Source organism: Erythranthe guttata, chromosome 13, assembly GCF_056151865.1.
Source record: "Erythranthe guttata isolate IM_541 chromosome 13, IM_541, whole genome shotgun sequence".
NCBI classification, from domain to species: Eukaryota; Viridiplantae; Streptophyta; class Magnoliopsida; order Lamiales; family Phrymaceae; genus Erythranthe; species Erythranthe guttata.
The window spans coordinates 7,571,877-7,598,454 of record NC_142545.1 but is presented as its reverse complement, the minus strand read 5'-3'; the positions used below and the strand labels follow the sequence as shown (position 1 = coordinate 7,598,454).

The window sequence follows — 26,578 nt, the reverse complement described above, 5'->3', positions numbered from 1 at the left end:
GGGAGTGCTATGGTAGAGTAAGCTGTAATTCAATTGACATAGCGATGAAGGTAGCCATAGAAAAGGGTTATGTTGGATTAACGTGGTCGGCTAGATTAACTAGGGACTGCATTAGTTTGGCATAATCAAGTTCTATGAGCATCTTTGATTGGTAGGTTAGACTTGACACACGACGATTTTGATATTCGCGAGATTAACTTAGGTCATTATCAAGTGTGAGGAAAATTAATTTAGGGTCATATTGTGGATATGATTGATTGTGATCTACCTTTGGGCAAATATAATCGGGCTAGATTAACTACGTGTTATATTTGTCTATTGGACCTAAAGCCCATTAAGAAAAATCAGTTTTCTCGTTTGTCTACTAGAGGGAAGTGGAACTCGATAAAATTAGTGGGAGAACAATTAAATAACATAAGTCCAAACATTTAATTGTAACAATCATTTAACGCGAATCTCTAATAATCCTCTTCTCTATATGTCTTAGATAATAATGTCTAAGAATCCCATAATGTCAATCCTCGACAATAAACTCAATGGCCCTAACTACCTAGATTGGTTGCGTAGTCTTAAGCTTGTGCTAACCGTTGAGGGGCGTCTCTATGTTTTGAACGAGAGACTTCCCGCCACTGTACCTGCCACAGTGACTGATGCTGAAAAGGAAACTTATGAAGTTTGGAAGAAAGATGACACTCATGCTAGGTGCTATATGATAGCCGCCATGGAGCCCGCGCTTGCGAGGAAATATGAGTCTCACATGCATGCTTTCGATATAAAGGCTCATCTCGATAGCATGTATAGTGAGAATATTAGGGCATCGAGGTACGCTGCTACAAAGGAGTTGATCACAGCGAGACTGCGCGAAGGGACTTCGGTCCACGAGCACTGTCTCAAAATGATCACTCTCCTTGAAAAGCTAGTGAATCTTGATGTCACCCTCCCGGCCGAGCTCTCTTTGGATTTGATCCTGTTGTCCCTTCCTAGTTCCTATGAATCATTCATAGTGAACTTCAACATGAACAAACTAGATCCTCCTTTGGATGAGTTAATGAACATGTTGGTCAGCTTCGAGTCCACCATTAAGAAAGAGAAGTCTGTTCTCATTGCTGCTACTTTTGGAAAGAAGAGTTCTTTCCAAAAGAAGAGAAAGGAAAGAGTTCCCTTCCCAAACAGCAAGTTCGAAGTGGGTGAAGGTAGTGGGGGCCCCAAAGCAAAGGTTGGCAAACAAGTTGATGATGCTTGCCATCACTGTGGAAAGAAAGGACATTGGCGCCGCAACTGCAAGGCTTACCTAAAGCAGAAAGGTTCTGAAAAGGGTACGTATTTCATTGACGTAAATTTGTCTGTCAACTCTTCTTCTTGGGTATTGGATACGGGCTGTGGCTCACATTTGTGCAATGATTTGCAGCTAATGACAAGAAGTCGAAGACTTAGAGCGGGTGAGACCTACTTAAGGATGGGGAATGGAGCAAGAGTTGCTGCTGAAGCCATTGGCACAATTTACTTAAATGTTTTGGATTCTAGTTTTCCTATTGTTTTGAACGATTGTTTATTTGTTCCGCCGCTCATTAGAAACCTTATTTCTATTCCTGTATTAGATATTGAAGGTTTTACTTTTGTTTTTGGAAATTCGATTTGCATTATACAAAAGAATGAGAATTTAATTTGCAAAGGACGACTATTAAACAACTTGTATGAACTAAATCCAAATGAAATACCTATTAATGTTATATCAGCAAAACGTAAGGAGATAGATCAAAACCCCGCACAACTTTGGCACGCTAGATTAGGTCATGTCTCTTTAAGAAGGATGAACGATTTTGTCAGTGAAGGATTGTTCTCTTTGGAGGACGTGAAATCACTACAAACTTGTGAATCTTGAGGGAAAATGACCAAGTCACCCTACAAAGGGAAAATGGAACGAGCCGAGGGTCTTTTGGATTTGATCCATACAGACGTATGTGGTCCACTAAGTGTTAGTGCGAAGGGTGGATATAACTACTTCGCTACCTTTACCGACGATTATTCTAGGTATGGGTATGTGTACTTGACGAAGTACAAGTCTGAAACATTTGAAAGGTTCAAAGATTTTAGACACGAAGTGGAAAAGCAACTCGGACGAAGTATTAAGAAGCTGCGTTCCGATCGTGGTGGAGAATACTTGAGCATCGAGTTCATTGACTATCTAAAAGAGAATGGGATACAATCCCAATGGACTCCACCGGGAACTCCTCAACTTAATGGAGTGTCCGAACGTCGGAATCGAACTTTATTAGATATGGTTCGATCGATGATGGGGTTCACAAACTTACCGGCATACTTGTGGGGTCATGCACTTCGTACTGCCGCGTATTTGCTGAATAGAGTTAACACCAAAGCAGTTAAATCCACACCTTATGAACTTTGGCATTCCCGGAAACCCAACTACAAACATATTAGGATATGGGGTTGTCCCGCTTATGTGAAGCGATTAGTGGGAGATAAGTTGGATAGTAAATCCGACTTGTGCTATTTTGTGGGGTATCCCGAAGACTCGATGGGATACGAGTTCTACTATGTCAAAGAAGCAAAGACGTTTGTTTCGAGAAATGCCACCTTTTTGGAAAGGGAGTTTCTATCCGATAGAAAGGGCAGCATGATAGAACTTGAAGTAGTTCAAGAACCACAAAGTGAAGTTCAAACGCAAGAACAAGTAATCGAACCAATACAACAAACCACTAATATACCTCCTGAACCTACGGTACGTAGATCCGAAAGAGTTCGGAAAATGCCGGATATGTTATTCCTCCTCAAGAATGATGAAGATCATGTTGATCTTGGACAAGATCCAAGAACATACAATGAGGCCGTATCGGATGCGGACATGGGACATTGGCTAACTGCCATGAAATTCGAAATGGACTCCATGTACTCCAACAAGGTGTGGACCTTGGTAGATCCACCTAAAGGAATTGTTCCTATTGGCTGCAAGTGGATCTATAAGAAGAAAATTGGAGTTGATGGAAATGTATCGACCTATAAAGCTAGATTGGTAGCAAAAGGATACACTCAAAGGCAAGGTGTTGACTATGAGGAAACCTTTTCGCCAGTCGCGATGCTGAAGTCCATTAGGATTTTGCTGGCCATAGCTGCGTGGTACGACTACGAGATATGGCAAATGGATGTGAAAACCGCCTTCCTTAATGGAGATATTGAGGAAGAAATTTACATGGCGCAGCCGGAAGGCTTCATATCTTCTGGAAGTGAGCAAAAGGTTTGCAAGCTCCAGCGATCCATTTATGGATTGAAACAAGCATCCCGTAGTTTGAACATTAGGTTCGACTCAACTATCAAAGAGTTTGATTTTGAGAAGAATCCGGAGGAACCTTGTGTATACAAGAAGGTTAGTGGGAGGGCACTGATATTTTTAGTGCTTTACGTTGATGACATTCTACTCATTGGGAATGACGTAGGAATGCTGCAACAAACGAAAGCATGGTTGTCCACACGTTTCTCAATGAAGGATTTGGGAGAAGCATCTTACGTATTAGGAATACGCATCTATAGAGATAGAGCAAGAAAGATGCTTGGGTTATCCCAAAGCCTGTACATAGACACCGTTATGAAACGGTTTAGCATGGAAGAATCCAAGAAGGGATTCTTGCCAATGTCCCATGGGGTTCGTCTCTCGAAATCTATGTGTCCGCAAACACCTAGTGAAATCGAGGAGATGAAAAGGACGCCCTATGCTTCTGCCATAGGAAGCATAATTTATGGCATGCTATGTACGAGACCCGATATTGTATATGATGTGAGTGTCACAAGCAGATATCAGTCTAACCCCGGCCCGGCTCACTGGAAAGTCGTGAAAGATATCCTCAAGTACTTGCGAAGAACTAAGGATATATTTTTGGTCTATGGGGGTGCCGAGTTGAAATTAGAGGGTTTTACTGACTCTAGTTTTCAATCGGATGTGGACGACTCAAAGTCGAATTCTGGATTTATATTCACGCTTAATGGTGGTGCCGTGTGTTGGAAGAGTTCCAAGCAAAGCACGACGGCCGATTCCACTACCGAAGCGGAATACATTGCAGCGTCCGAAGCTGCAAAAGAGGGGACTTGGATAAGGAAATTCATCCAAGAGTTGGGCGTCATTCCTGATGCTAGTGATCCAGTACCGTTGTACTGCGATAACACCGGAGCCGTGGCGCAAGCTAAGGAGCCACGATCTCATCAGAAGTCGAAGCATATTCTGAGGAAGTATCACGTGATCCAAGAGATCATTGATAGAGGTGAAGTTAAGGTTGAACGAGTCACCTCGGAAGAGAACGTTGCAGACCCCTTCACGAAGCCTTTACCGAGATCGGTCCATGAGAAACATCGAGAGTCGATGGGATTGCGATTTATGGGTAGTTGGCTTTAGGTCAAGTGGGAGATTGTTAGAGTAGGTGACCAACAAGCCAACATGTGGCTGTGGTCTTTCGTATTTGTTATTGTAATAAACGAACCTTTATTCGTATTAATGATAAAACACCTTGGCATTCTATATCTTTGTCCCTTTGTCACAAGCATAGATATAGTCCTTACAGTTATTACAAGTACTAGTAATTGATCGTTAGGATCGTGAGAGATTTACTTAAGTATTATAATTGTTAAACGTGTTCCTAGTCGAAGGGTTACGCCACTAATGAGGATATCGGCCTTTCCCATGAAGACTAGCACTTAGTGTATGTGTACTGCATCTCATCAGTAAACGGTATTGTGATATCGACATGCATAAGTGGGTGCTCGTAAGTTGACGAGTTCACTGAACTCCCTCACCCTAGAAATCTCTAAGTGGTTCCCAATAATCGAGTAGAGATATCTATGGTATAGTTGTACACCATTAGTCCTTATGACCTAGACATCACCGTGACTTCACTAGAGGACCAGCTGTATCGTGACCTGTCCCTGAGTTCCACCGAGGACCATCCCAAGGGCCAGTGTTCGTGCAGTCCGAAATCTAGTGGGAGGTCTGTGCATTGTAGTCGGGGATTCGATCGCTAGAATAGTCTTGGATGTCCTGTGTGTTCTGAAAGTTTGTAATCATTCTAAGTCTCTGGCCAGAGCTGACTAAGTGATGATTAGAGAATTCGATTCTCTAAGTCATGCACGTGACGATTACAACACTTGGAACGATCGCACCGTCATCGAACATATAAAGAGGTCTCGATGAACCAATGCCTCTAGTTCGATCGGGACATATGAATCGAAGGGACCGTACTGTACGTTAACTATATCTGAAGGTTCTTGCAGGCACTTCCTTTGTATCTAGGGAATCATGACGCGTAGTTGCTAGACGCCAATCTTGATTCGTTGGGTGATTAAGGTGAAACGAGCTTCATCTTAATCGTAACTCTAAGGGACGAGTTTTGACCACAAAGGGTTGTGGGCCCACGGCTAGCTTACACCTGAACCATCGAGGGTCACACTGCTCGTGCACATGAGATCTTTGAATAAACGGTCAGAGATAAAATAGTTTATCTTTGCATGATTGGAAGTCAATATGATTGAGTCCAACATTCGTAATTTGGAATTACGAATGAGAATAAGAAAAGGAAAAGAATAGGCGAACGTATTAGTGAACTTTCTAAGTCGGGAAGTTTCCAAATTTAGAAAGTGCACTGAACTAGGGTTTCCACTTTTGGAAAGTTGGAAAATGAGAGATGGCACTCGTAATGACGAGGAAGTTATAATGATTCCGAAAATGTAATCGTTGCAATTTTTCGGTCATTGAATTAAGAGAGACGAGCAAGTAAAAGTACTAACGGACTTAAGCTGTTGGGCCCGGTCCAACTTAAGCCCGCTACGGTTTTATGCAAGACATATAAATACTTGATTTATAGGTCTTGCACAAATACACAACAAAACCCTAACCCTAGCCGTCCACCTCTCTCTCTCGGCCTCTCTCTCCCGCGGCCACCACCGCCGTCCTCCCCGCTGTTTCGCCGGAATCGGCCGTTCATCGGCCGATTGTCTTGGTAGCTTCTTTCCTTCTCTTTTTCTTCCGTTTTTCTAACTATTACGTTTCTAGTACCACGTGTTTAGTAGATCGAAGTATACGAGGTGAAATCCGAGAGGAGGTAGATCGAAGATCGGAGAATCGAGGAGCAGCATACGAGCCGAAGCCGCACGCAACCCCACGCGCCGCCCGAAGACCGCGCGTGAGCTACACGCGCCGCCACGGCCCGTCTCGCCGTTGCTGCTGCTGCACCGCTGCTGCCCCGATTGTACGGATTGGTTTCCGTAGCAATCTCGACTTGCTAAACACTTCTACCTCACGCTTCAAGAGGTAAACACACGAATCCCTTGTTTCGATTCGTTTACGTTTAAACTATGCATTCATGTTTGCTATCGTATGATTTTATGTGATTATGTGTAATCGTTCTAATCGTTGCGAGCATGTTATTTGGTTTAAACGCGAGCATGTTAATTGATTTAAATTCGGTTAAATTATTTAGCATGTATATTGTTTTAATTTCGCTGGAAGCGCAAAGGTACGCAATTAATTGACTTTAATTTGTCGGGCATGTGCTTGTGTGCTTTAAAGTCGTTTAAATCACATTAAATTTTTGTTTTCCGCTGCGTACACGTGCCCGAAACCCAACATGTATACCCCCAGGGAGTCGATAAAAATCTATTGATTACATATTCATCTATATGTCAAACTATGTACTATACAATAAAGTACATTATATTGGATTACTATTGAATATTGAATAAAGTAGATCGAGTTTATGTCATATAGTGTTTTTTTTACATCAATGTTATAAATTATTTATGTTAACATTGATTTGCAGTGACACGCTATAATATTTTATGTTATAATTTATTTATTTGATTTAAATTTGAAGAGTTACTTATATTATACTAATAAAATAAAAAAATAATGAGGGATTAAAAATAAATAAAAATAAAAATTGAAATATAACTAAAATAGAAAATGTAAAGATCATTTAAATAGATCATACTATCATTTAGCATAATTTCTTTACATATAGCATAGTAGCATAATAGGACATTTTTTTACAGAAATATTAAAACATAATAGCATAATCTTTTTATTTCATAATTATTTATAAATTTTCATGAAATATTGGGTTGAGAAAATGTGTTAAAAAGTTATATCCTTTTGTACATACAGGTCAATTCTTTTTTATCAATTAATTAATTATAGACCATAAAATTAAGTGGAAATTAAATAAAAACAATAATTAATTTTTTTTTGAAAATTCAATAGTTCATCTCAAGTAAGTGTTTTTCTCCCACTATTTTTTAGCTCCAACTTCGGACCCAAGAAAAAGGATGGGAGACAGACGGAAACCAAGAATTGCAATAACTCTCCTCTATCCTTCGTAAGGCGTGTTGGCATTTGTAAAGCCTTCTTCGTGAAACAAATTAAAAAATTACTATTTAGGGTAAATTGGTAATTCAGCTTTGTGACTTTTTCAAATATTACATATTTGCCATTATCTGGTTGGCCAGACTCTGGTCAAGTAGCTTTATTACATCAAAACAAGAGAAATATTACAAGGTTTAACCGTTTTACGAACATACATATTAAGTTTGTCTGTAGCCAAAAGATCCAAAGAAATTGAGGTGGGTTATCAAAAAAACAAACATGATTATATGAAAGAAAAATTTACATTTTAGCAAGTGTATCAGCAACACTATTGACTTCCCGGTACCCAAGCATCAGCCGAACACTCTGGAAACAATACTCAGATTCTTCGACTCCTCCAAGAATTTTCAGCTTGTTGTGGGGGATTTGGTTCTTGTTAAAACATGACGCAAGAAAACAAGAGTCAGTCTCAATAATGAGGGGTCAATGTAGCCCCCCTGTTTACTTTACACTCTATACCGGAAAATGGTATAAAGGTTTTTCTATTAAGTTGCACCGAAAGACCTTTTTAAAAATATGGTTTTGTTTTTCGAAACAAAGTTCTAGAGAAAGTTGGTAAAATTTTCTCTAGTTTTGAAAATACTTGAAGTGTTTCGCTTCAATTTTAGTTCGATAAAAATCTTTCTCAAAAAAAAAATAAAAACTTTGAAGTCGAACACTTCATAGATTTACTCAAAAACATTATCTCTTTATTCGGTGCCTTATTTTCCTTTAAAAGTTTTCTTGTTCCGAATAATGAATTCGGGTTGTGGTGGAGCTCTTCAAAAATCAACATTAGAAAATAACAAGAATAGTGGGAAAACATTATATTATACATAAGAGTTAAAATCATTTCACAATAACATATTCAAGTACTACGGATTACAATCCACTAAAAATATTTAAGTACCAAAACGGAAGTTTATAAAATCCACATAAATTCCATACGGCTCGATCCATCGGCTTTCCCCGAACTTGGTTCAACTTTGCTCATCGGATTCGGATCATGAGTTACCTACACCAAGATAACATCTATATGAGCCTTTAAAAAGACTCAGTAAGAATCCGGGAGTAATAACAAGGTTTTGAAAAAGTCTTTACACAAATAATTTATATGTACACACACACACACACACACACACACACATATATATATATATATATATATATATATATATATATATATATATATATATATATATATATATATATATATATATATATATACACGAACACATAATAAACTTACAATCATTCAAACTTACACTTACTATACCTTATCTTTACCTTTCCTTTAAACCTTTCAAGGATACTTAACATTCTTTCATATGCATTCAAAAGTTGAGTACTTAACACCCTTCTTTTCTTTACTTTAATATGCAAAAGTCGGGTACTTAACACCCTTCTTTTCTTTACGTTAATATGCAATATGCATGAAAATGAGACTTTAGACTTTTAAAACTTTTCATGAGAAAACATTGGGCCCGTTTGGAAAAACAATCGTGGAGTTCGGCAATAAGCCGTGTACTTTGGAGCTTGTGATCTATAACTTTACTATAGTCACGACTATAACTTTACTATGGCCAAGTTAGTGGTTTATAATCCCGATTCCTATGTGAATCAGTCCCTATGTGGACAGGTTCCTATGTGGACCCCAACTATCAACCACTAACCGGAATACCGTCACGGCTTTAACTTTACTATAGCCGAGTTAGTGGTTTATAATCCCGATTCCTATGTGAATCAGTCCCTATGTGGACAGGTCCCTATGTGGACCCCAATCAACCACTAACGGAATACCAGCCCCCCGTATTCCATACTTATTTACCTAGATCCACAACCAATTTCCAAACATTTTTAACTTTGAAAAATCGTGATTTATGCATCTTAGACTTACTAATGAATCACATAAAGCTTACATGATCTATCTATGTTTACTTTCACTTAAACAAACATAAAAGTAACAAGTACCACAACAATCATACTTCACATCCTTAGTAAAATCATTGAACACATAATCATATAGAACATAACACTTAATTTCATAAGTACACATAAACATTTAATATATAGTAGCACCAAGAAGGGCATTCTTCAACTTTAACCATATTATAATCACATAATCATACAACCATGTCATTCATAGCATATCAATATCACTCATATCATGAATTATGAAAATTATCACATACGGCATTACTTTACTCTAATCACTTAATACATACACCTTTATTTCAAAAGTGCCACACATCATAACAAATAATATACGAAAATAATCAAGTATTCTAACTCATCATAGAAATCAATTAATCATATTTCTAAATATTGTACTTGCTTCTTAACACCATTCTAGGCTAGTAAATTGTCATTCCTTCTTAGGTCATGCATGAGGCAACATAATACCTAAACTTAGATCATTAGACCATAACTTAGAGGTTTCACCTTCATCACTAACTTATCTTTCTTACCTAGCTCGGATATTAGAACCATGATCAGAAATCGTACTATGATAAAAATAGTCATCTTAAGAAAATCAAAAAAAATTGGTATCCTAACTTTGAAAAATCATTTCTCTTGCACCAAAAATCAAAAGACTTTGAAATTTTTACAACATACTCATTTATATGTCTTTAAAACCACTAAGAAACATTTTATAAAAATCATTATCATAATAAAAGATATAAATAAATTTCTAATGGGGTACAATTTTGAAATCTGAACAGATGAAGTGACTTTAAAAATTAATTACTCTCTAACCATTCATCCAAAACTTTTGAAATTTTGACAAAATATACTATGAGAAGTCTAATCTACCCCAGTAAATCAATTTTATAAAATATTTAGGAAATTAGGATAAAGAAGTAATATGGTACAGTAGTGCAATTTAAAACTCAGAACAGGGGATGGGACTTCAAACATTTCTTATTCATTATCTACTGTATCAAACATTGCCAAATATTATCTCAAATGATTTCTCTAAGATAGGGTTCTGTTCCAAGTGGACTCATTAAGTTTAAAAGAAGAAAACATTACATTTCATTACTTATCTCAAATGTTTTGTATAGTTTCGTTACATAATTTATTTATTTCTACTCCAAACATTACAAGCCACATATCAATATGACCATAACAGAGAGATCTATCCTGATGTAAAATTTTGTAGGTTTCATAAACACAATCGTGGGTGAAACATGGGTTAAATTCCGTACCTATGAATCTGTAAATTTTACATATAACATCTATTTCAAGATTCTAGGCTCAATCAACTTATATGCCTCAAATCCAAACCTCAAATATGTAAAATCACAACTACAACATTAATAATATTAACATGCAATGATTATAAACATAAGGACAATTAATTTCATAGCATATCATCTTCAAATTTCGGGTTTCTCAGCAATCTTCTGTTTTCTTTCAAGAATCAAGATTCAAGAGTTAGATTCTCACATGCAAGACTTTAAACATGGAAATTAAACATATCAAGACATCATCATCATTTTTCTCATAAAAGATCAAGGATTCAAGCATGGATCTTAAAATGTTAGATACTAAACATATAATATAACATACTATGAGCACTTTCTTTCATAAAACTTTCGATTTCTTCAAACAATCAAGAAGGGGAGGTTTTTTTTTTTTTTTCTCAAAAGAGTAGAGGAGGAAATACTATTGATGTTAGCTTGATGTAGCAAGAATTCCATGATTCTTAGGGTCTTTGAGAATTTGAAGGGTTTTGTATATATTTGATACCCATTAGAGAATCCTTTTCGAGAATTAGAAATATGATCTATAGGGGATTTTGAAAAGTTTAAGAAAGAAACAAAGAACAAAGGTTTGCTTACCCTTCTTGGTTGAAGAATCTCCTTTTGGAGAGGAAGAACTATACTAGCTAGGAATTAATGAAAAAAAGACGAGAAGAAGAAGAAGAAGGAAGTAGACTTTGATTTTGAACTTTAGGATCAAAGAGTGTTTTTGGTGTAGAGAATTGTGAAGAAGAGGTGGGTATCTATAGAGTCTTGGATGCTTGCTATCTTAATGACTAAATAGGAAGAGGGGTCTTTTTGCAAACCGAGTATAGGAAACACGGGGTATTACAGTCAATGTTCAAATCACGAGCTAACTGAAGGCCCACACCTCCACTTTATTGTTACTTGTTAGTCTAATATACCCTTAACTGTCCCTAATAACACCACCAATACCTACTTTCCCCGGAATTGATATTGATGTTCAAATTCAAAGAATCCTTGTAATATATTTATAACACCATCAATGAAATCCTTCTAATTCAAAGAATCCCCACATCAAAACAATTCTAGGAAGTTGCTAGACTCGTGCGCGTATCTATATTAATTTACCTTATTTTTTTTCCTTTTCTTTTACCAAACTACTAGTATTTCACCCGTGCGATGCACGGGATATATATATCAGTGTTCTAAAAATTGGCCGAGGCGGCCGATTAATCGGTTTTCGAGGCGGAGGCGGTCCCAAACCTTTACCATTTTAGTGTAAAGGTTTGAAAATCGGTTTTTTGCATGTGAGGCAGTTTTAGGTTGTCCAACCTTTAAGGCCTGTCAAACTCGGTGGTAAAAATCGGTCACAAATTGGGTTTTTTTTTACTAATTCAAAATAAATTGTCATTGTTGATTGTTATTGTTAAAGAACTAATGATGTATGTCATAAATGTTCAAGCATAAATGTAAATTCAAAAAAATTGCCTTTTTAATTATATTTTATGAGAACATTTATATATTATGTTATTAGGATATATACATGATAGAGATATAACTATGCTTAGGATTTTATTATGTGTATAAAGATATTCATTTTGATACACTATGAAATATAATCTCAATAGTAAAGAGCAGTAGAGAGATATTTATAAGTATATAATAAAATATAATCTCAATAATAGTTCTTCTACCTTGCTGGTTTGTTGGTTCTATTAGCGACAAAAATACAATTAGCAAAATTTAACAGAAGTAATCTATATTATATATAAAACTAAGATACACAATCAAAGTTTTCTAATTGAGGAGATTGAGTCCATAATATTTTATAAATTTCAAAATAACCCCACTTACCATATTCACCCATATTACTAATGAATTTATTTCACATTATTGGTTTTTAATTTTTTATCTCTCCTACATGTCAAAATGGTGTCTTTTTATTGGTTATTAATTTTCCTTTTTAATCCATTGCTTCATATTAAAAAACATAAATTTATAAATGAACATTCCACTTAATTTGGGTTAATTAAATTTTATGCACAATATTATATTAATTGCCAAAAAAACCCAATTTTCAAATTTCATCTATCCTACATGGCAAAATAGTGTCTTTTTATTGGTTAATGAGTTTATTTTTTATTATAATATTTTCATTAAAAAAAATTGTGGGACTGAAATGCAATTATGTTCCACCACATATATCACATATTATTATAAATTTCAAAATAACCCAACTTACCATAGTCACCCATAGTATTAATGAATTAATTTCACAATAATGATTTTTAAATTTTATCTCTCCTACATGTCAAAATAGTGTCTTTTTATTGGTTAATGAGTTTTTTTTTATTATAATATTTTCATTAAAAAAATCGTGGGACTGAAATGCAATTATGTTCCACCACATATATCACATATTATTATAAATTTCAAAATAACCCAACTTACCATAGTCACCCATAGTATTAATGAATTAATTTCACAATAATGATTTTTAAATTTTATCTCTCCTACATGTCAAAATGGTGTCTTTTTATTGGTTATTGATTTTGCTTTTTAATCCATTGCTTCATATTAAAAAAACGTAAATATATAAATGGACATTCCACTTAATTTGGGTTAATTAAATTTTATGCACAATATTATATTAATTGCCAAAAAAACCCAATTTTCAAATTTCATCTATCCTACGTGGCAAAATAGTGTCTTTTTATTGGTTAATGAGTTTTTTTTATTATAATATTTTCATTAAAAAAATCGTGGGACTGAAATGCAATTATGTTCCACCACATATATCACATATTATTATAAATTTCAAAATAACCCAACTTACCATAGTCACCCATAGTATTAATGAATTAATTTCACAATAATGATTTTTAAATTTTATTTCTCCTACATGTTTATTTTTAAAGTAGTATATATAAAATAGGTAATTACATCAATTTATATTAATTACTTTTTTTGTTACCTTTTTATATTCCCTAACTCTACTATAAATTAACATTCAACATGATGTACATTCTTCAACTTTTCCACATACTTTTTTTTTTCTGTTTCGGAGATATGGAGAGAATTCTTGAAAAAGAATTGCATTGGTATCACCTACATGCAATGGTATATTCATCATAGTCTCTTTTTTAGTGTAACAATGAATTATTGCTTTATTTTGTATCTGATTTCTTCATTCAATTTTATATGTAGCCTTTAAAGAATGCTTTTGTTGAGGCTTCTCGGTTGACCGGATTGTCTACTATCAATATTCGATACGAGGAGGGAAATCATTTTCAAGTTGCGGTATCTTCGCGCCAAAAACATGGAAAAATGTATATGTTGTTGACTAAGGGTTGGACAGAGTTTTGTTACGCACATAACATTGTTTGCGGCAAAATGTATTCTTTTTTTTTTTTAACCAATGGGATGATGTACTAGAGCTGTGGCACGGCCCCAACCTTTCCAACGATATGATATGTCTTCGCCCTCCTTAAAGTTTTATTATTAATAATATGAGTTGCATCGATTTATAAATAATTTACATTTTTTTAAGTGTTTTATTTATCTTGTTGAAAGAGCATTGTATACCATTAACATAATTGTGCGCATCCACACGAAAACGAATACCCATAAGATAATTAAATAAATATGTAGAAACGATAAAACAATTATAATATATTACAAAAATAGTCACAATATATATCACGTATTTTTAAAAAGAATTCGTTCAATCACTAGAATCAATATACATATTTAAACAATAGATTCCGTTATTTTTATAAGCAATTTTAAATGTTCAAAAAGCATAACCATTATATATAATAGTGTGTAATTAACATGTTTGAAATTTATATTGTTTTTTCCCTAATAGTATATATAATAATATATATATATATATATGTATATATATATATATATATATATATATATACTCTCCTATATAGATATAGATATAGATATATAAAATCAATAAAATATGTATACTTATTTTAACAATAGAATCCGTGTATAATATATTTAATTTTTATGGATATATTCAAACAATATAGATTTTATTTCCTTTATACTAATTAATATCGATTTAATCTTTCATATTTATGTAGGTTATCTATAATTAATATAAATTACGCATATAAATAGGTTCCTAATCGAAAATTATGCAGCTTATTTATAGGAAATTGCTTATGGATAGTTCATTACATGTAATATGAATAGTTATTAACTATAATATACTCTAATTATAGAACTATTAATTAATTATATTCCATTTACTATTATGATTTACGAAATAATAGAATCCGTATACACAAAATATATATATATATATATATATATATATATATATATATATATATATATATATATATATATATATATATATATATATATATATATATATATCCGTAACAATAGAAACATGCTTTTTTTATGAAGATGTAATCTTTTATATTTATGTAGGTGATCTAAATTTAATATAGATTAGGCATATAAATATATGCCTAATCGTAATTTATGCATTGTATTTATAGGAAATTGCTTAATTTTAGTTAATTATATGGAATATGAATATTTATTAACTATAATTTACTCTAATTTCGTATTAAATATAATTGTATTTTATTTACTATAATTACGGAACTAAAATTTAGGAATTATAATTTTACTTCCATGATTGTATTTCATTTACTATGACTTAGGAATTATTAAATATCATCATATTATATATACACGGTTCATTTCATTGTTATTCTAAACTGCAGGATAATATTGTTCTCTCGATATTTCATCAGCCGACCATCGTTCTCTTTTTGTGAATCGTGAGTATAATATTATTTTAGAATAATCTTTTACCTTTTTTTTAATTTTTTTCTTTCACGACACCCGAGCATATGAATTAATGTAACTTTATCATATAGATTATAAATTATACTTTATGCATATTTTGAAATATATATAATTCAAGAGTTGTTATCGTATATTCATCTTTTATTGTTTGATTTAATTCACTAACAAATTTTTGATTACGTGTATTAAACACATATAGATGTCATGGCAAGTAGATCTCATTAGAAACTTGGGAGGTGAAAAAAAGTCATGGAATCTCAAAATCCGTATTTTGCACATTTGGAAACAACCAAATTATTTTAAGAAAGATCTTCAAGACATGGAGATGATATTCATTGATGAACAGGTGATTATTTTATTTTAATACGTCAAATATGATTGTTAGGAAAATATATTTTTCACATTTGTTTTTTAATTACGCAGGGTGATACGGTGCAAGCTTCCATTAAGTATACACTGTTATACAGATTTGAGTCTAAGATCAAAGTGAACAGATGTTATGTAATGTCAAACCTATCTGCTTTTTTTAGTGTCAAGACCTACAAGCATGCCTTGAATGACTATAGAGTCACTTTCGAATATACATCTACTGTGAGAGAAGTTGACGTTCCGTCCATTCCAATGTATTCATTTAAGTTCACACCTTACGCAGATATACAACAAGCGTCAAACAACAATGAGTATACGATAGGTATTAAATTTTTCCATTGATGTTTTTCTTAATATTTAGCATTTATTTACTGGATGTACTCTTACAATTGTTTAATATTAATTGCAGATGTTATTGGTTCGCTTTTGTCGATAGGTTCATTGAATCACCTATCGGGTGGAACAAAAACAAAACATTCCATTTGAACTTGAAGATATTGAGTATTTTCAAAAATCACTAAAATATATTTTTTTGGATTTTAAATCATTTATGTTTTCATGTGTTTTACATATCAATTATCATTTTATTTGTTATGCAAGTGGTTCGAAGGTCAACTGTTTGTTATGGGGAAAGTTTGCTGAATACATACTTCAACGAATTCAAGATATTGGTGTAGGGCCGTATATTGTTATAATACAATTTGCAACGACTGAGATAAAGAATGGTATTAGATTGTTCAATAATTTCTTTTATGCATCATGTATAATTAATGTTAGGGTCATTTATTACATTTCACTATTATTGTTATGTTTTCGTAGGTGAAGTTCAGGTATCTAACCATTGGCATTCATCACGCGTGCTTATAAATGAGGATATACCTGCAATTAATGAGTTCAAATCGAGGTTACAATTGTATATTTAAATGCATTAATTATGTTTTTTTTAAATTTATTTTTTCGTTACGATTTATTTGCATGTAACTTTTCATTTTAGTCTCATTCGGAGTAAACCAAATAGTGGTCAAGTGATAAGTCAAAAATCGTCGCAGTCTTCTTACTCGATGGAAGATGATTTCATACGTAAGACTGTCAGAAAAAAATTGGACGAACTGAGTGACACAAATGAGGTAATAACGATGTATTTGCTACATTATTTATTCGTACATTTTCAGTAAAATACTAATAGGAATCATTTATCAAAATTGATTATAACTATACTTAACTGATGTTTATTTTCACATTTTAGCCTGGCAAATATGTTGTATTGCCCACTATTAAGGGTCTTGTGAAAACATCAAAGTGGTGGTACAATGGTTGCATTAAGTGTAATAGATTTGCTAGACAGGATTCAAAAATGTGGTATTGTCACGTTTGCATAGCTCATTGGCCTACTGCTAAGCCAACGTATGTACTATTTTTTTTTCTTTGGGTTAATTATATTACTATTCTACAAATACTTTTCATTCACATTTTGTTATTCTCTTTAGTTATAAAGTTGAAGTCATTGTCATGGACGATACAAATTCAGCTTCGATGATTGTATTTGGGAAAGAAGCTGAAAGGATGCTAGATATTCCTGTAGAAGTATTAATTCAAACAGTCCAAAACAGGGTACATTGATCAACCACTCATCCTTTTTATCTAAAATATATATTTTTTTAGAGTAATCAATTAATTTTGTATTTTTATCATTTATTTATTTTTAATGCTATGAAGGGAGAAGAACCTGTGGAGTATCCTATGGAACTTGAGGGGTTAATTGATCGAAGAATGTTATTCAAAATTGCTATCAAGGGTGATAATGTTGCCAATGAAGATCATAAAACGTACAATGTTCAAAAAGTTTGCACAAATGATGCTATCATTGCTTCATTTTTGAAGCATTACGAAATGGATGCGGTATTGATAATTAACTTTAATATAATTCTTTCTTTTTATTTTAATACGTGGTTTTGAATGTGTATGTGTCTTATAATATTGCAGAAACATGATAATGGTTCATCGTCGCTGAGTGTCAATTATGACAACGATGGGTGTGTCTTCTCATCAAAGGTTGACAATTTATTTTTGATTAATTGTTCATATGTTGCACGCAAGAGATGTTTCACAAATACACAAATGTTTTACGTAATTCTTTTCTAATTTATAGGACTCTGGAACGTGTTCTAATTTTAACGATGGCGTTGTGGATGGTGATATCACAACTAATGCTATTGTGGATGATGATGTCAACGCTATTACTCCAATGAAGCGATCCAACGATTGTATTTTGGATAGTATTCTCAATGATCCTACCGTCCAGCAATCATCCACCAAATTATTGAAAAAGATCAAACAAGAGAAAATGGAGTAATGTATTATTTAAATTTATTCGTCATTTTTTGTTATTCATTTCGATTTTCTTTGGTATTTCGTATTTAGAGACACAATATGTTTTTCTATTTTGAGACCATGTCCTTAATACTTTTGCATGAAGCTTATTTCAATAAAGTTACTTATGTTTTTTAATGCGGCAAACGTATTTATTCATTTATGCCAAAATGAATTATGCATATTAATAAAATTGTTTATATATTTGAACATTAATTGCGTTACAAAGATTATACATTGACATACGAAAGAGAGTACCCATATAGATAACATTGTTATTTTTACGTAAATATTTGTATTTATAAATATAATAATCTATATTATATTCTACGATCTACGTAATATATTTTATGAAACATTTACGTATGAATCAGATTAATCACCCATGTGTTAATATATTTTCAAATAAAATTGATAAATTAATACCGGTTGAAATTCTTTTTATAATTACATGTATTAAATTAACAATAATAAATTATTATAACATGTTTAGTAACCAACTTATTCACACGTAAATGCCTCTTTCAATATGGAAATTAAATATTTTACACTCTACTAAAACCTATTAATATTTATGTTTTTTAATCTCGCGTTGTGTTTATGGTAATAGGATCCGATATTTTCAATAAAATATACATTATTTAAGGCAAATATACTAATCATCTATATAAGATTTTTAGTCTTTTTTCTATTAACTTTGACATTAATTATGAAATATGTGGACTGTAATAATTAAATATTGATATGAATATAGTGTGTGTATTTTCTAACTTTATTTTAAATACTCATATATTTTGAAATATTTTGATTATAGAAAGAGTATTAATTTATGCAATACTTAAATCAATTATATTTTTAAAATATCACCATATATCATTTATTCATAGATTAAAGCTCATTTTAAAATTTGAATTTTTAATTTTTAATCTACTTTCCAAATTATGCGTATATTCCAAACTATATAATCTACCTAACCCAATGTTATTTTCAATAATCAAGCCACATTCTTCAAATTATTGTACGTAAATATTTTCACTCAAGAATTATTGATTTTATATTTTTTAATCGTTCTTTCACCCCACATTTATATACGCACAATATTGTACAATAAAATACTCTTTCACTAATTCGAAAGTCCTGCCAATTGACTGTCGACGGATCTCAGATGAAAGAGAACCAATTCGCCAGAAACATGTCTGACAATAGTACATCATATATACATACCTATTTTTGTAGTTATTGATTGGGTATGGTTAATATTTATTATTAGATACGTTATCCTTTACTATTCATCAATATAAACGTGTAGGTTATATTGATAAAGGAAAATGCAAAGAAATAATGATTGAACAAGTTGGAAGCAAACGAGGTAAAGGAAGCATTACTGGACAAAAGAAATTGCTTGGTGACGCATTCAAGGGAATTAATCTTGATCGAATGCGTGATAACGGCGTTCTAATCGACATATCCAATGGTTAGCTATTCAACTATATAAGGGTTAATTGCGTCTTTATTAATATATATTATATGGTACGCATGTATGAAATTTTATTGAATGGTCTTAATGAATATTTACATCTTCTTCATATTATAAGAAGTAAAATATTTTTGAACTACAAGTATATATATATATATATATATTTCCACATATAATTAATATCTACGGTTTTAATGTGTATACCACAGTATATGGAAGTCCGCACTCATCTTTGGAACATGTTGCAAAAGAAAAGGATAAAGGTATTATTCCTAAACAAACAAAATTGCTAGGTGATCCTTCAAATCGAGTGAACATGGATCAAATCCAATCGAGTTATACTACAACTAATCGTTCAATTGGTTAGTATTTAATTTAACTTTAAATACGAATATCACAAACTACTCGATCTTATAGTATTTTTTTACCGTCATTATTTCGTATAGGTCATAACTAACTAAATTTTGTTCTCCCAATATCCTTCCACAGATGCTGTCAATGGTGTACGAAAAAAATCATTTCCAACATATACAGAAAAATTGACTAAGAAAAAGAAAGGTATTATATCAAGTATTTTTTTTAGCAATAAAAAACAAGTGGCATTAATTAAATGGGGAGTAATTGTGGTGTCGATGCTATGTTAGACGTTAATACTGTTATCTTTGTACAATTATTGCTAAATAATTATAAATAAATGAATTTTATAATAAAGAAGTTATGTTGTTATTACAACAGATGACGTTGAGTACTGTCGCAATGGTGTATCTACATCGTGTGAAGATCATTTACAAGTTACAAAATCTTATTATGAATCAAATAAAAGGTGCGATCTTATTTTTTAGGACTAATTTTATGTCTTATTAAATGATTAAGTGTGCAATACATGTAGACAATAATCCAGTTTTTGCTTTCATTTCTATATACGCTGAATGTTTACTATTATGTTAGTTGTACCGTGCGGAATGAAAAGAAGATGACTAGGAGTCATAAAACAATTGACTCTGTAGCACGTATGTTGGATATGACATCAGTACCCGCTATGTTGGTAGATGAGGACACAGACGTTAAGAGACAATTCTTCCGACAGCGGAGATAATTATCTTTGTCATCATCTCATAACGTATCTCATTGCTATGCGTTATTTGTCAGTATATTTTTCTACTGTAATGATAATTTTTTGTTCATAAATGTAGATTCTGAATATGTTTCCAACGATGAGAATAGTGACGATGCAGTTGACGATACTGGTAAATATTATTTTAATCTAACAACTTTTAATCTTAACATTACTAATTATATAAATTCATTACATTATTTTAAATGAATAATAGTATTTAATTAATTTTGGATAGATTATGAAGATCTTGGAGATCAGACGTATGAATGTCCTTTTTGTGGTTCAATGATGTGGTACGGTGAAAGAATTGACAAGCATAGACAAACATCCAGGCCCAAATTTGGCTTATGTTGTATGTCTGGGAAAGTCCAGCTCCCAAAAATAAGCGATGCACCTCCTACACTTAACAATTTAGTGTTTGCCACTGATCGGAGAAGCAACCATTTCCAAGAGAACGTACGATCGTATAATATGATGTTTTCTTTCACGTCGCTTGGTGGAAAAGTGCAGACATCTATTAATAACGGATCTGGTCCATACACATTTCTGTTACACGGATAGAATTACCATCTACTGGGCAGTTTATTGCCGGAAGAAGGCACTAGGCCTAAGTTTGCCCAACTTTACATTTTCGACACAGAAAATGAGATTCAGAATCAATTGATGCCGTCAGGTAAATTTTTCGGAATTATATTCCTGTTCTAAGGAATATAGAGCTTACAAATTATAATTACATTATTTTTTATTTGACAGGTCCGAAAATCAATCTAACAATCTTGACCCAACCATCGTTGCATCGTTGAAAGATATGATTGACGGTAACAATGTACTTGCACAACATTACCGTGCTGTTCGAGATCGTTTTTCCAATGATGGCCATCAAGGAGTAAAACTCAGATTGGTAAAGAGTCGCAGTACTGATGGCAGGACGTACAATCTTCCTAACGCAAGTGAAATAGCAGGCTTGATCGTTGGTGACTTTGACACACAAGAGGGTATTAGGGATATTGTAGTTGAGACGCGCTCAAATAAGCTTCAACGAATCAGTGAGCTCCATCCTCTTTACTTGCCTCTACAGTATCCTCTTTTATTTCCTTACGGTGAAGATGGTTATCGAGACGATATCAGTTTGAGAGAATCTTCATTTGCTGATAATAGAAAACGAAGGAAGGTAAGCATGCGAGAATTCTTTGCATACCTAATTCAGAAACGGCATGGAGAACATTCGTTGCTTTTGCATTCTAAGAAGTTATTTCAGCAGTTCTCTGTTGATAGATTTTCGATGGTTGAGTCACAGAGGTTGAATTTCATAAGGTTCAATCAGGATCAACTTAGGGTTGACATGTACAAGGGTATCGAAGAAAAGATTTTTAAAGGAGACACTGAGGGTAAATCGGTTGGACAACGCATAATAATTCCAGGGTCGTTCACCGCAGGTCCAAGGTATATGTTTAACAACTTCGTTGATGCTCTTCAAATATGTAACTGGATTGGATTTCCAACCCTCTTCATCACCATCACATGCAATCCCCAATGGCCAGAAATACAAAGGGTGTTAAAAAATACAAATCTCAGGCCGGAGGATCGGCCAGACATTCTGTGTCGTGTGTTCAAAATGAAGCTCGATAGTATGATGACGGAAATCAAGAAAGGGCCGTATATTCGGACGTATTAGAGCATGTGAGTATTAAATTAGATATCCATTTATAATTAAACATTTAATACGTTTATATAAATTAGATAATTTAGTATGTGCGAGTTTAACTACTTTTTGCTTCATTAACTAATTTAATTCATATTTTTTAATACCGTATGTTTACATTTTTTATGCAGATGTATGCACAATAGAATTTCAGAAACGAGGTCTACCGCATGCACATATTTTATTGTGGTTGCATAATGACGACAAGCCCAAGAATCCAGAAGAAATTGACAGGATCATATGTGCTGAAATTCCTGACGAAGAAAACGACAGAAAGATGTACCAGTTGGTGGAGAAGTATATGATACATGGACCGTGCGGTCAGACGAATTTGAAATCTCCATCTATGAAAGACAGAGTTTGCACGAAGAGATTTCCAAAGCCGTTTGTGCAGCGCACTGAATCAGATGCAGATGGGTTTACAGTGTATAGGAGAAGGGAAGATGGCAGAACAGTTACGAAGAAGAAGACTACTCTTGATAATGGGTTTGTGGTCCCCTACAATCGTATATTGTTGAGTAAATACCGAGCTCACATTAATATCGAGCTATGCAACCAAAACAAGTCAATTAAATACCTGTTCAAATACGTAAACAAGGGGCATGACCGAGTCACAGCGGCATTTTATGAGACACGCAATACAGATGGCGGTGCTGAGATTCGTGATGAGATAAAGATGTACTACGACTGCAGATATCTTTCGACGTGTGAGGCAATGTGGAGGTTGTTTAACTTTGATATTCATTACAGAGACCCGTCCGTAATTAGGCTAAGCTTTCATCTCCCCGATCACCAGCCAATTGTCTTCAATGAAAATCAGTCGTTACAAAGTGTGTTGGATAGGCCATCTGCCAAGCAAACTATGTTCCTGGCGTGGTTTGAGGCCAACAAGAACTATCCACATGTAAGGGACTTGAGGTGCGGAGATTTTCCACAACAATTTGTGTATAAAGAGGATTCTCGAACTTGGGTGCCAAGGAAAAAAGGATTTTCAATCGGTAGGATTGCGAATGTTCCCCCTGGAAAGGGGGAAGACTATTCCTTAGGTTGCTACTTAACATTCAAAGGGGATGCACGTGCTACGAGGACATCAGAAAAGTTTTTGACATCGTCTACCCTACGTTCAGGGATGCATGTTATGTGTTGGGTTTGCTAGATGACGACAAAGAATACATAGATGCAATAAAAGAAGTGAATACTTGGGCATCGGGGGATTATATAAGAAGGTTATTTGCGGTTATGCTGCTTTCCAATAGCTTAAGTCGGCCCGAACATGTTTGGCAAAATTGTTGGTTGGATTTGGCTGATGGTATTGCTTACAAACAACAACGTCTTCATAAAAATCCAGGTATGGCAATTTGTATGGCATTGTATTCAATTAGATTTTACGTATTAATCATTCTTTTAATATTGTCTCTGTACGATTTCAACTAGATGCACATAATTTATCCATTATTTTATTGTTCAAGATTTACATATATCAGATGAAAGCTTGAAGAACTATACTCTCACCGAAATAGAAAAAATATTGCAAAGCAATGGTAAAAGCCTGCAAAATTACGCGCCTATGCCAGTTCCAATCAAATACTCATATGAGGACACAGAAAACATATTGGTGTTAGATGAACTGGATTACGACCGGTTTGAAATGGGTAGATAACTTCAACAGTGTCTTGCTTCCATTACAGATGAGCAAAAAAAGGTTTATGATGTAGTCATGGATGCAGTAACCAATGACAGTGGTGGAATGTTCTTTCTATATGGCCATGGTGGAACGGGAAAGACGTTTCTATGGAAAACTCTTTCGGCTGCAGTTCGTTCGAATGGAGAGATTGTAATTAACGTTGCATCGAGTGGTATAGCATCGTTATTGCTCCCCGGTGGAAGAACAGCTCATTCTCGATTCGGACTACCCATAAATGTACATGAGAGTTCCACCTGCAGCATATCGCAACAAAGTCCACAGGTAGAGTTGCTCATAAGGGCAAAATTTATTATATGGGACGAGGCTCCTATGATGCATAAATACTGTTTTGAAGCCCTTGACAAGACAATGAAGTCAATATTACAGGCTGACAAACCCTTTGGTGGTAAGGTGGTTGTTTTTGGAGGTGATTTTAGGCAGATTTTACCAGTTGTGCTCAGAGCATCAAGGCAGGACATAGTACATGCTACGATAAACTCCTCTCCGCTGTGGAATTTCTGTCGTGTCATGAAGTTGACTAAGAACATGATATTGCAGTCATGTTCTTCTCCATCTAATGTGGATGAGATAAAAGAATTTGGAGACTGGATACTAAATGTTGGTAATGGGGATGTTGGGGAAGACAATGATGGTGAAGCTTCGATAGAGATTCCAGATGACATGTTGATTTGTGATTCATAAGATCCATTCAGAGACCTACTCGAATTCGTTTACTCGGATTTGTTGAGTAACATGTACGATCGAGATTATTTTCAAGGGAGGGCAATTCTTGCACCAACTAATGAATGCGTCGAGTCTGTGAACGATCACTTAATGTCTCTCCTTCCAGGAGAGGAGAAGGTGTACCTGAGCTCAGATAGTATGTGTAGGGACGAGCACACAACGGAGGATAATGTAGAAATTTATTCGACTGAATTCCTCAACACAATAAGATGCTCCGGAGTTCCTTCTCATGCGTTGAGGATCAAGGTTGGTGCACCCGTTATGCTAATAAGAAACATCGATCAAGCTAGAGGATTGTGCAACGGTACCAGACTCCAAATTATTTGAACTGGCATTCACGTTCTGAGTTGCAAAGTTCTTTCCGGAAAAAATATCGGTGACATGGTGTTCATTCCTCGGATGACTTTAATACCATCTAACTCCGGACTGCCAATTAAATTTCAGAGAAGACAATTTCCGTTGATTGTTTCTTTTGCAATGACGATAAATAAAAGCCAAGGCCAAACTCTTTCGCATGTTGGTTTGTATCTTCCTAGGCCTGTCTTCAGCCATGGTCAACTATATGTTGCAGTGTCCAGAGTTAAGAGCAGAGGTGGCATTAAGATATTCATCAAGTCGGATTCGGGTGAACTCACCGATGTTACTAGAAATGTCGTGTACAAGGAAGTATTTCATCGAATTTGAAGGTAGAAAATATTTTCATATTTATCATTTATTCATGTAACATGTTTTTTATTTTATTTTAAAATAACTTATTCTTTTGCAGGTGTTTCTTATCTATATATTTTCCCCGGTGCGATGTTATTTTCAGTCATTTCCCTATGGTGCTCGGTGCAATTCTTATTATCTTTAAGATTTATTTTTGACGATATACTAATATTTAATAGTATTCTTATATTATAACTATGAAGAACATGACACTTATAACATATTTTTATTATCGTTGGTCGATTACGTTATGTACTTAGATTATGTGACCGTAATAATTGTTATCTGCTTAAATTTATTTTTGAGACATGTATTTTCAGTCAAAAATATGTCGCCCCGTGCATCGCACGGGTGAATACTAGTACATATGCAAATTAAAACTCGTCATAGCAAAATGAAACAAATAAGGAATGACATAAATAATCATCACGCTTTGTAGAAGTTATGTATATATTATTAGCATTTGCCACAAATAGTAATGAGAAACAATATCATAATGATTCCTATGTTAAGTTTTCTGCAAAATGTATTCAAAAAAGCATAAATAATTAGCAAATATAAGAGTTAAGAGCATAAAATAAATAATGAGCATATATACATTCTCCCCTGTTGATTTGAGAGTTAAGAGTTGACATAACAGCACTCTGACATAATTATTGATAAAGAATAAATAACTTATGTTTTCACCTTCGCGTAATCATATTTTCCATCTTTTCCACCAGTCTTCTGTTGCAGCCCTTGTAAATTAATATAAGATAAAATAGGATTATTATGATAAAAATTTAAGTAACAATAAGCACAAAATAAAATTCAATTAATACAACATAAAACAATAGGAAACAATATACAAAGTGAATGCAAATATCATAAAATATAAATATTATTAGCAAAATAATGACAATAATGAAGGACGAGCCAAACCAAAAAAAGAGAGGA

The 26,578-nt window shown here is 33.7% G+C and overlaps 1 protein-coding gene and 1 pseudogene across 1 annotated transcript; both read left to right on the top strand.

Annotated features, from left to right (window-relative positions):
• The first annotated feature begins 15,790 nt into the window (after window positions 1-15,790).
• On the top strand, window positions 15,791-24,892 carry LOC105967922 (uncharacterized). The gene is made up of 23 exons (XM_088812361.1): window positions 15,791-15,817; window positions 15,895-16,162; window positions 16,250-16,276; window positions 16,660-16,744; window positions 16,835-16,967; window positions 17,087-17,244; window positions 17,328-17,451; window positions 17,557-17,739; window positions 17,824-17,892; window positions 17,990-18,104; window positions 19,520-19,684; window positions 19,897-19,950; window positions 20,177-20,245; window positions 20,423-20,510; window positions 20,636-20,697; window positions 20,881-20,934; window positions 21,040-21,260; window positions 21,366-21,472; window positions 21,558-22,285; window positions 22,638-23,424; window positions 23,634-23,854; window positions 23,991-24,047; window positions 24,195-24,892. The coding sequence occupies exons 1-23, from the start codon at window positions 15,791-15,793 to the stop codon at window positions 24,890-24,892; spliced, it is 4,500 nt and encodes a 1,499-aa protein (XP_088668487.1).
• A 45-nt stretch (window positions 24,893-24,937) lies between these two features.
• LOC148765804 (uncharacterized) lies at window positions 24,938-25,618 on the top strand (annotated as a pseudogene).
• Window positions 25,619-26,578: the final 960 nt, after the last annotated feature.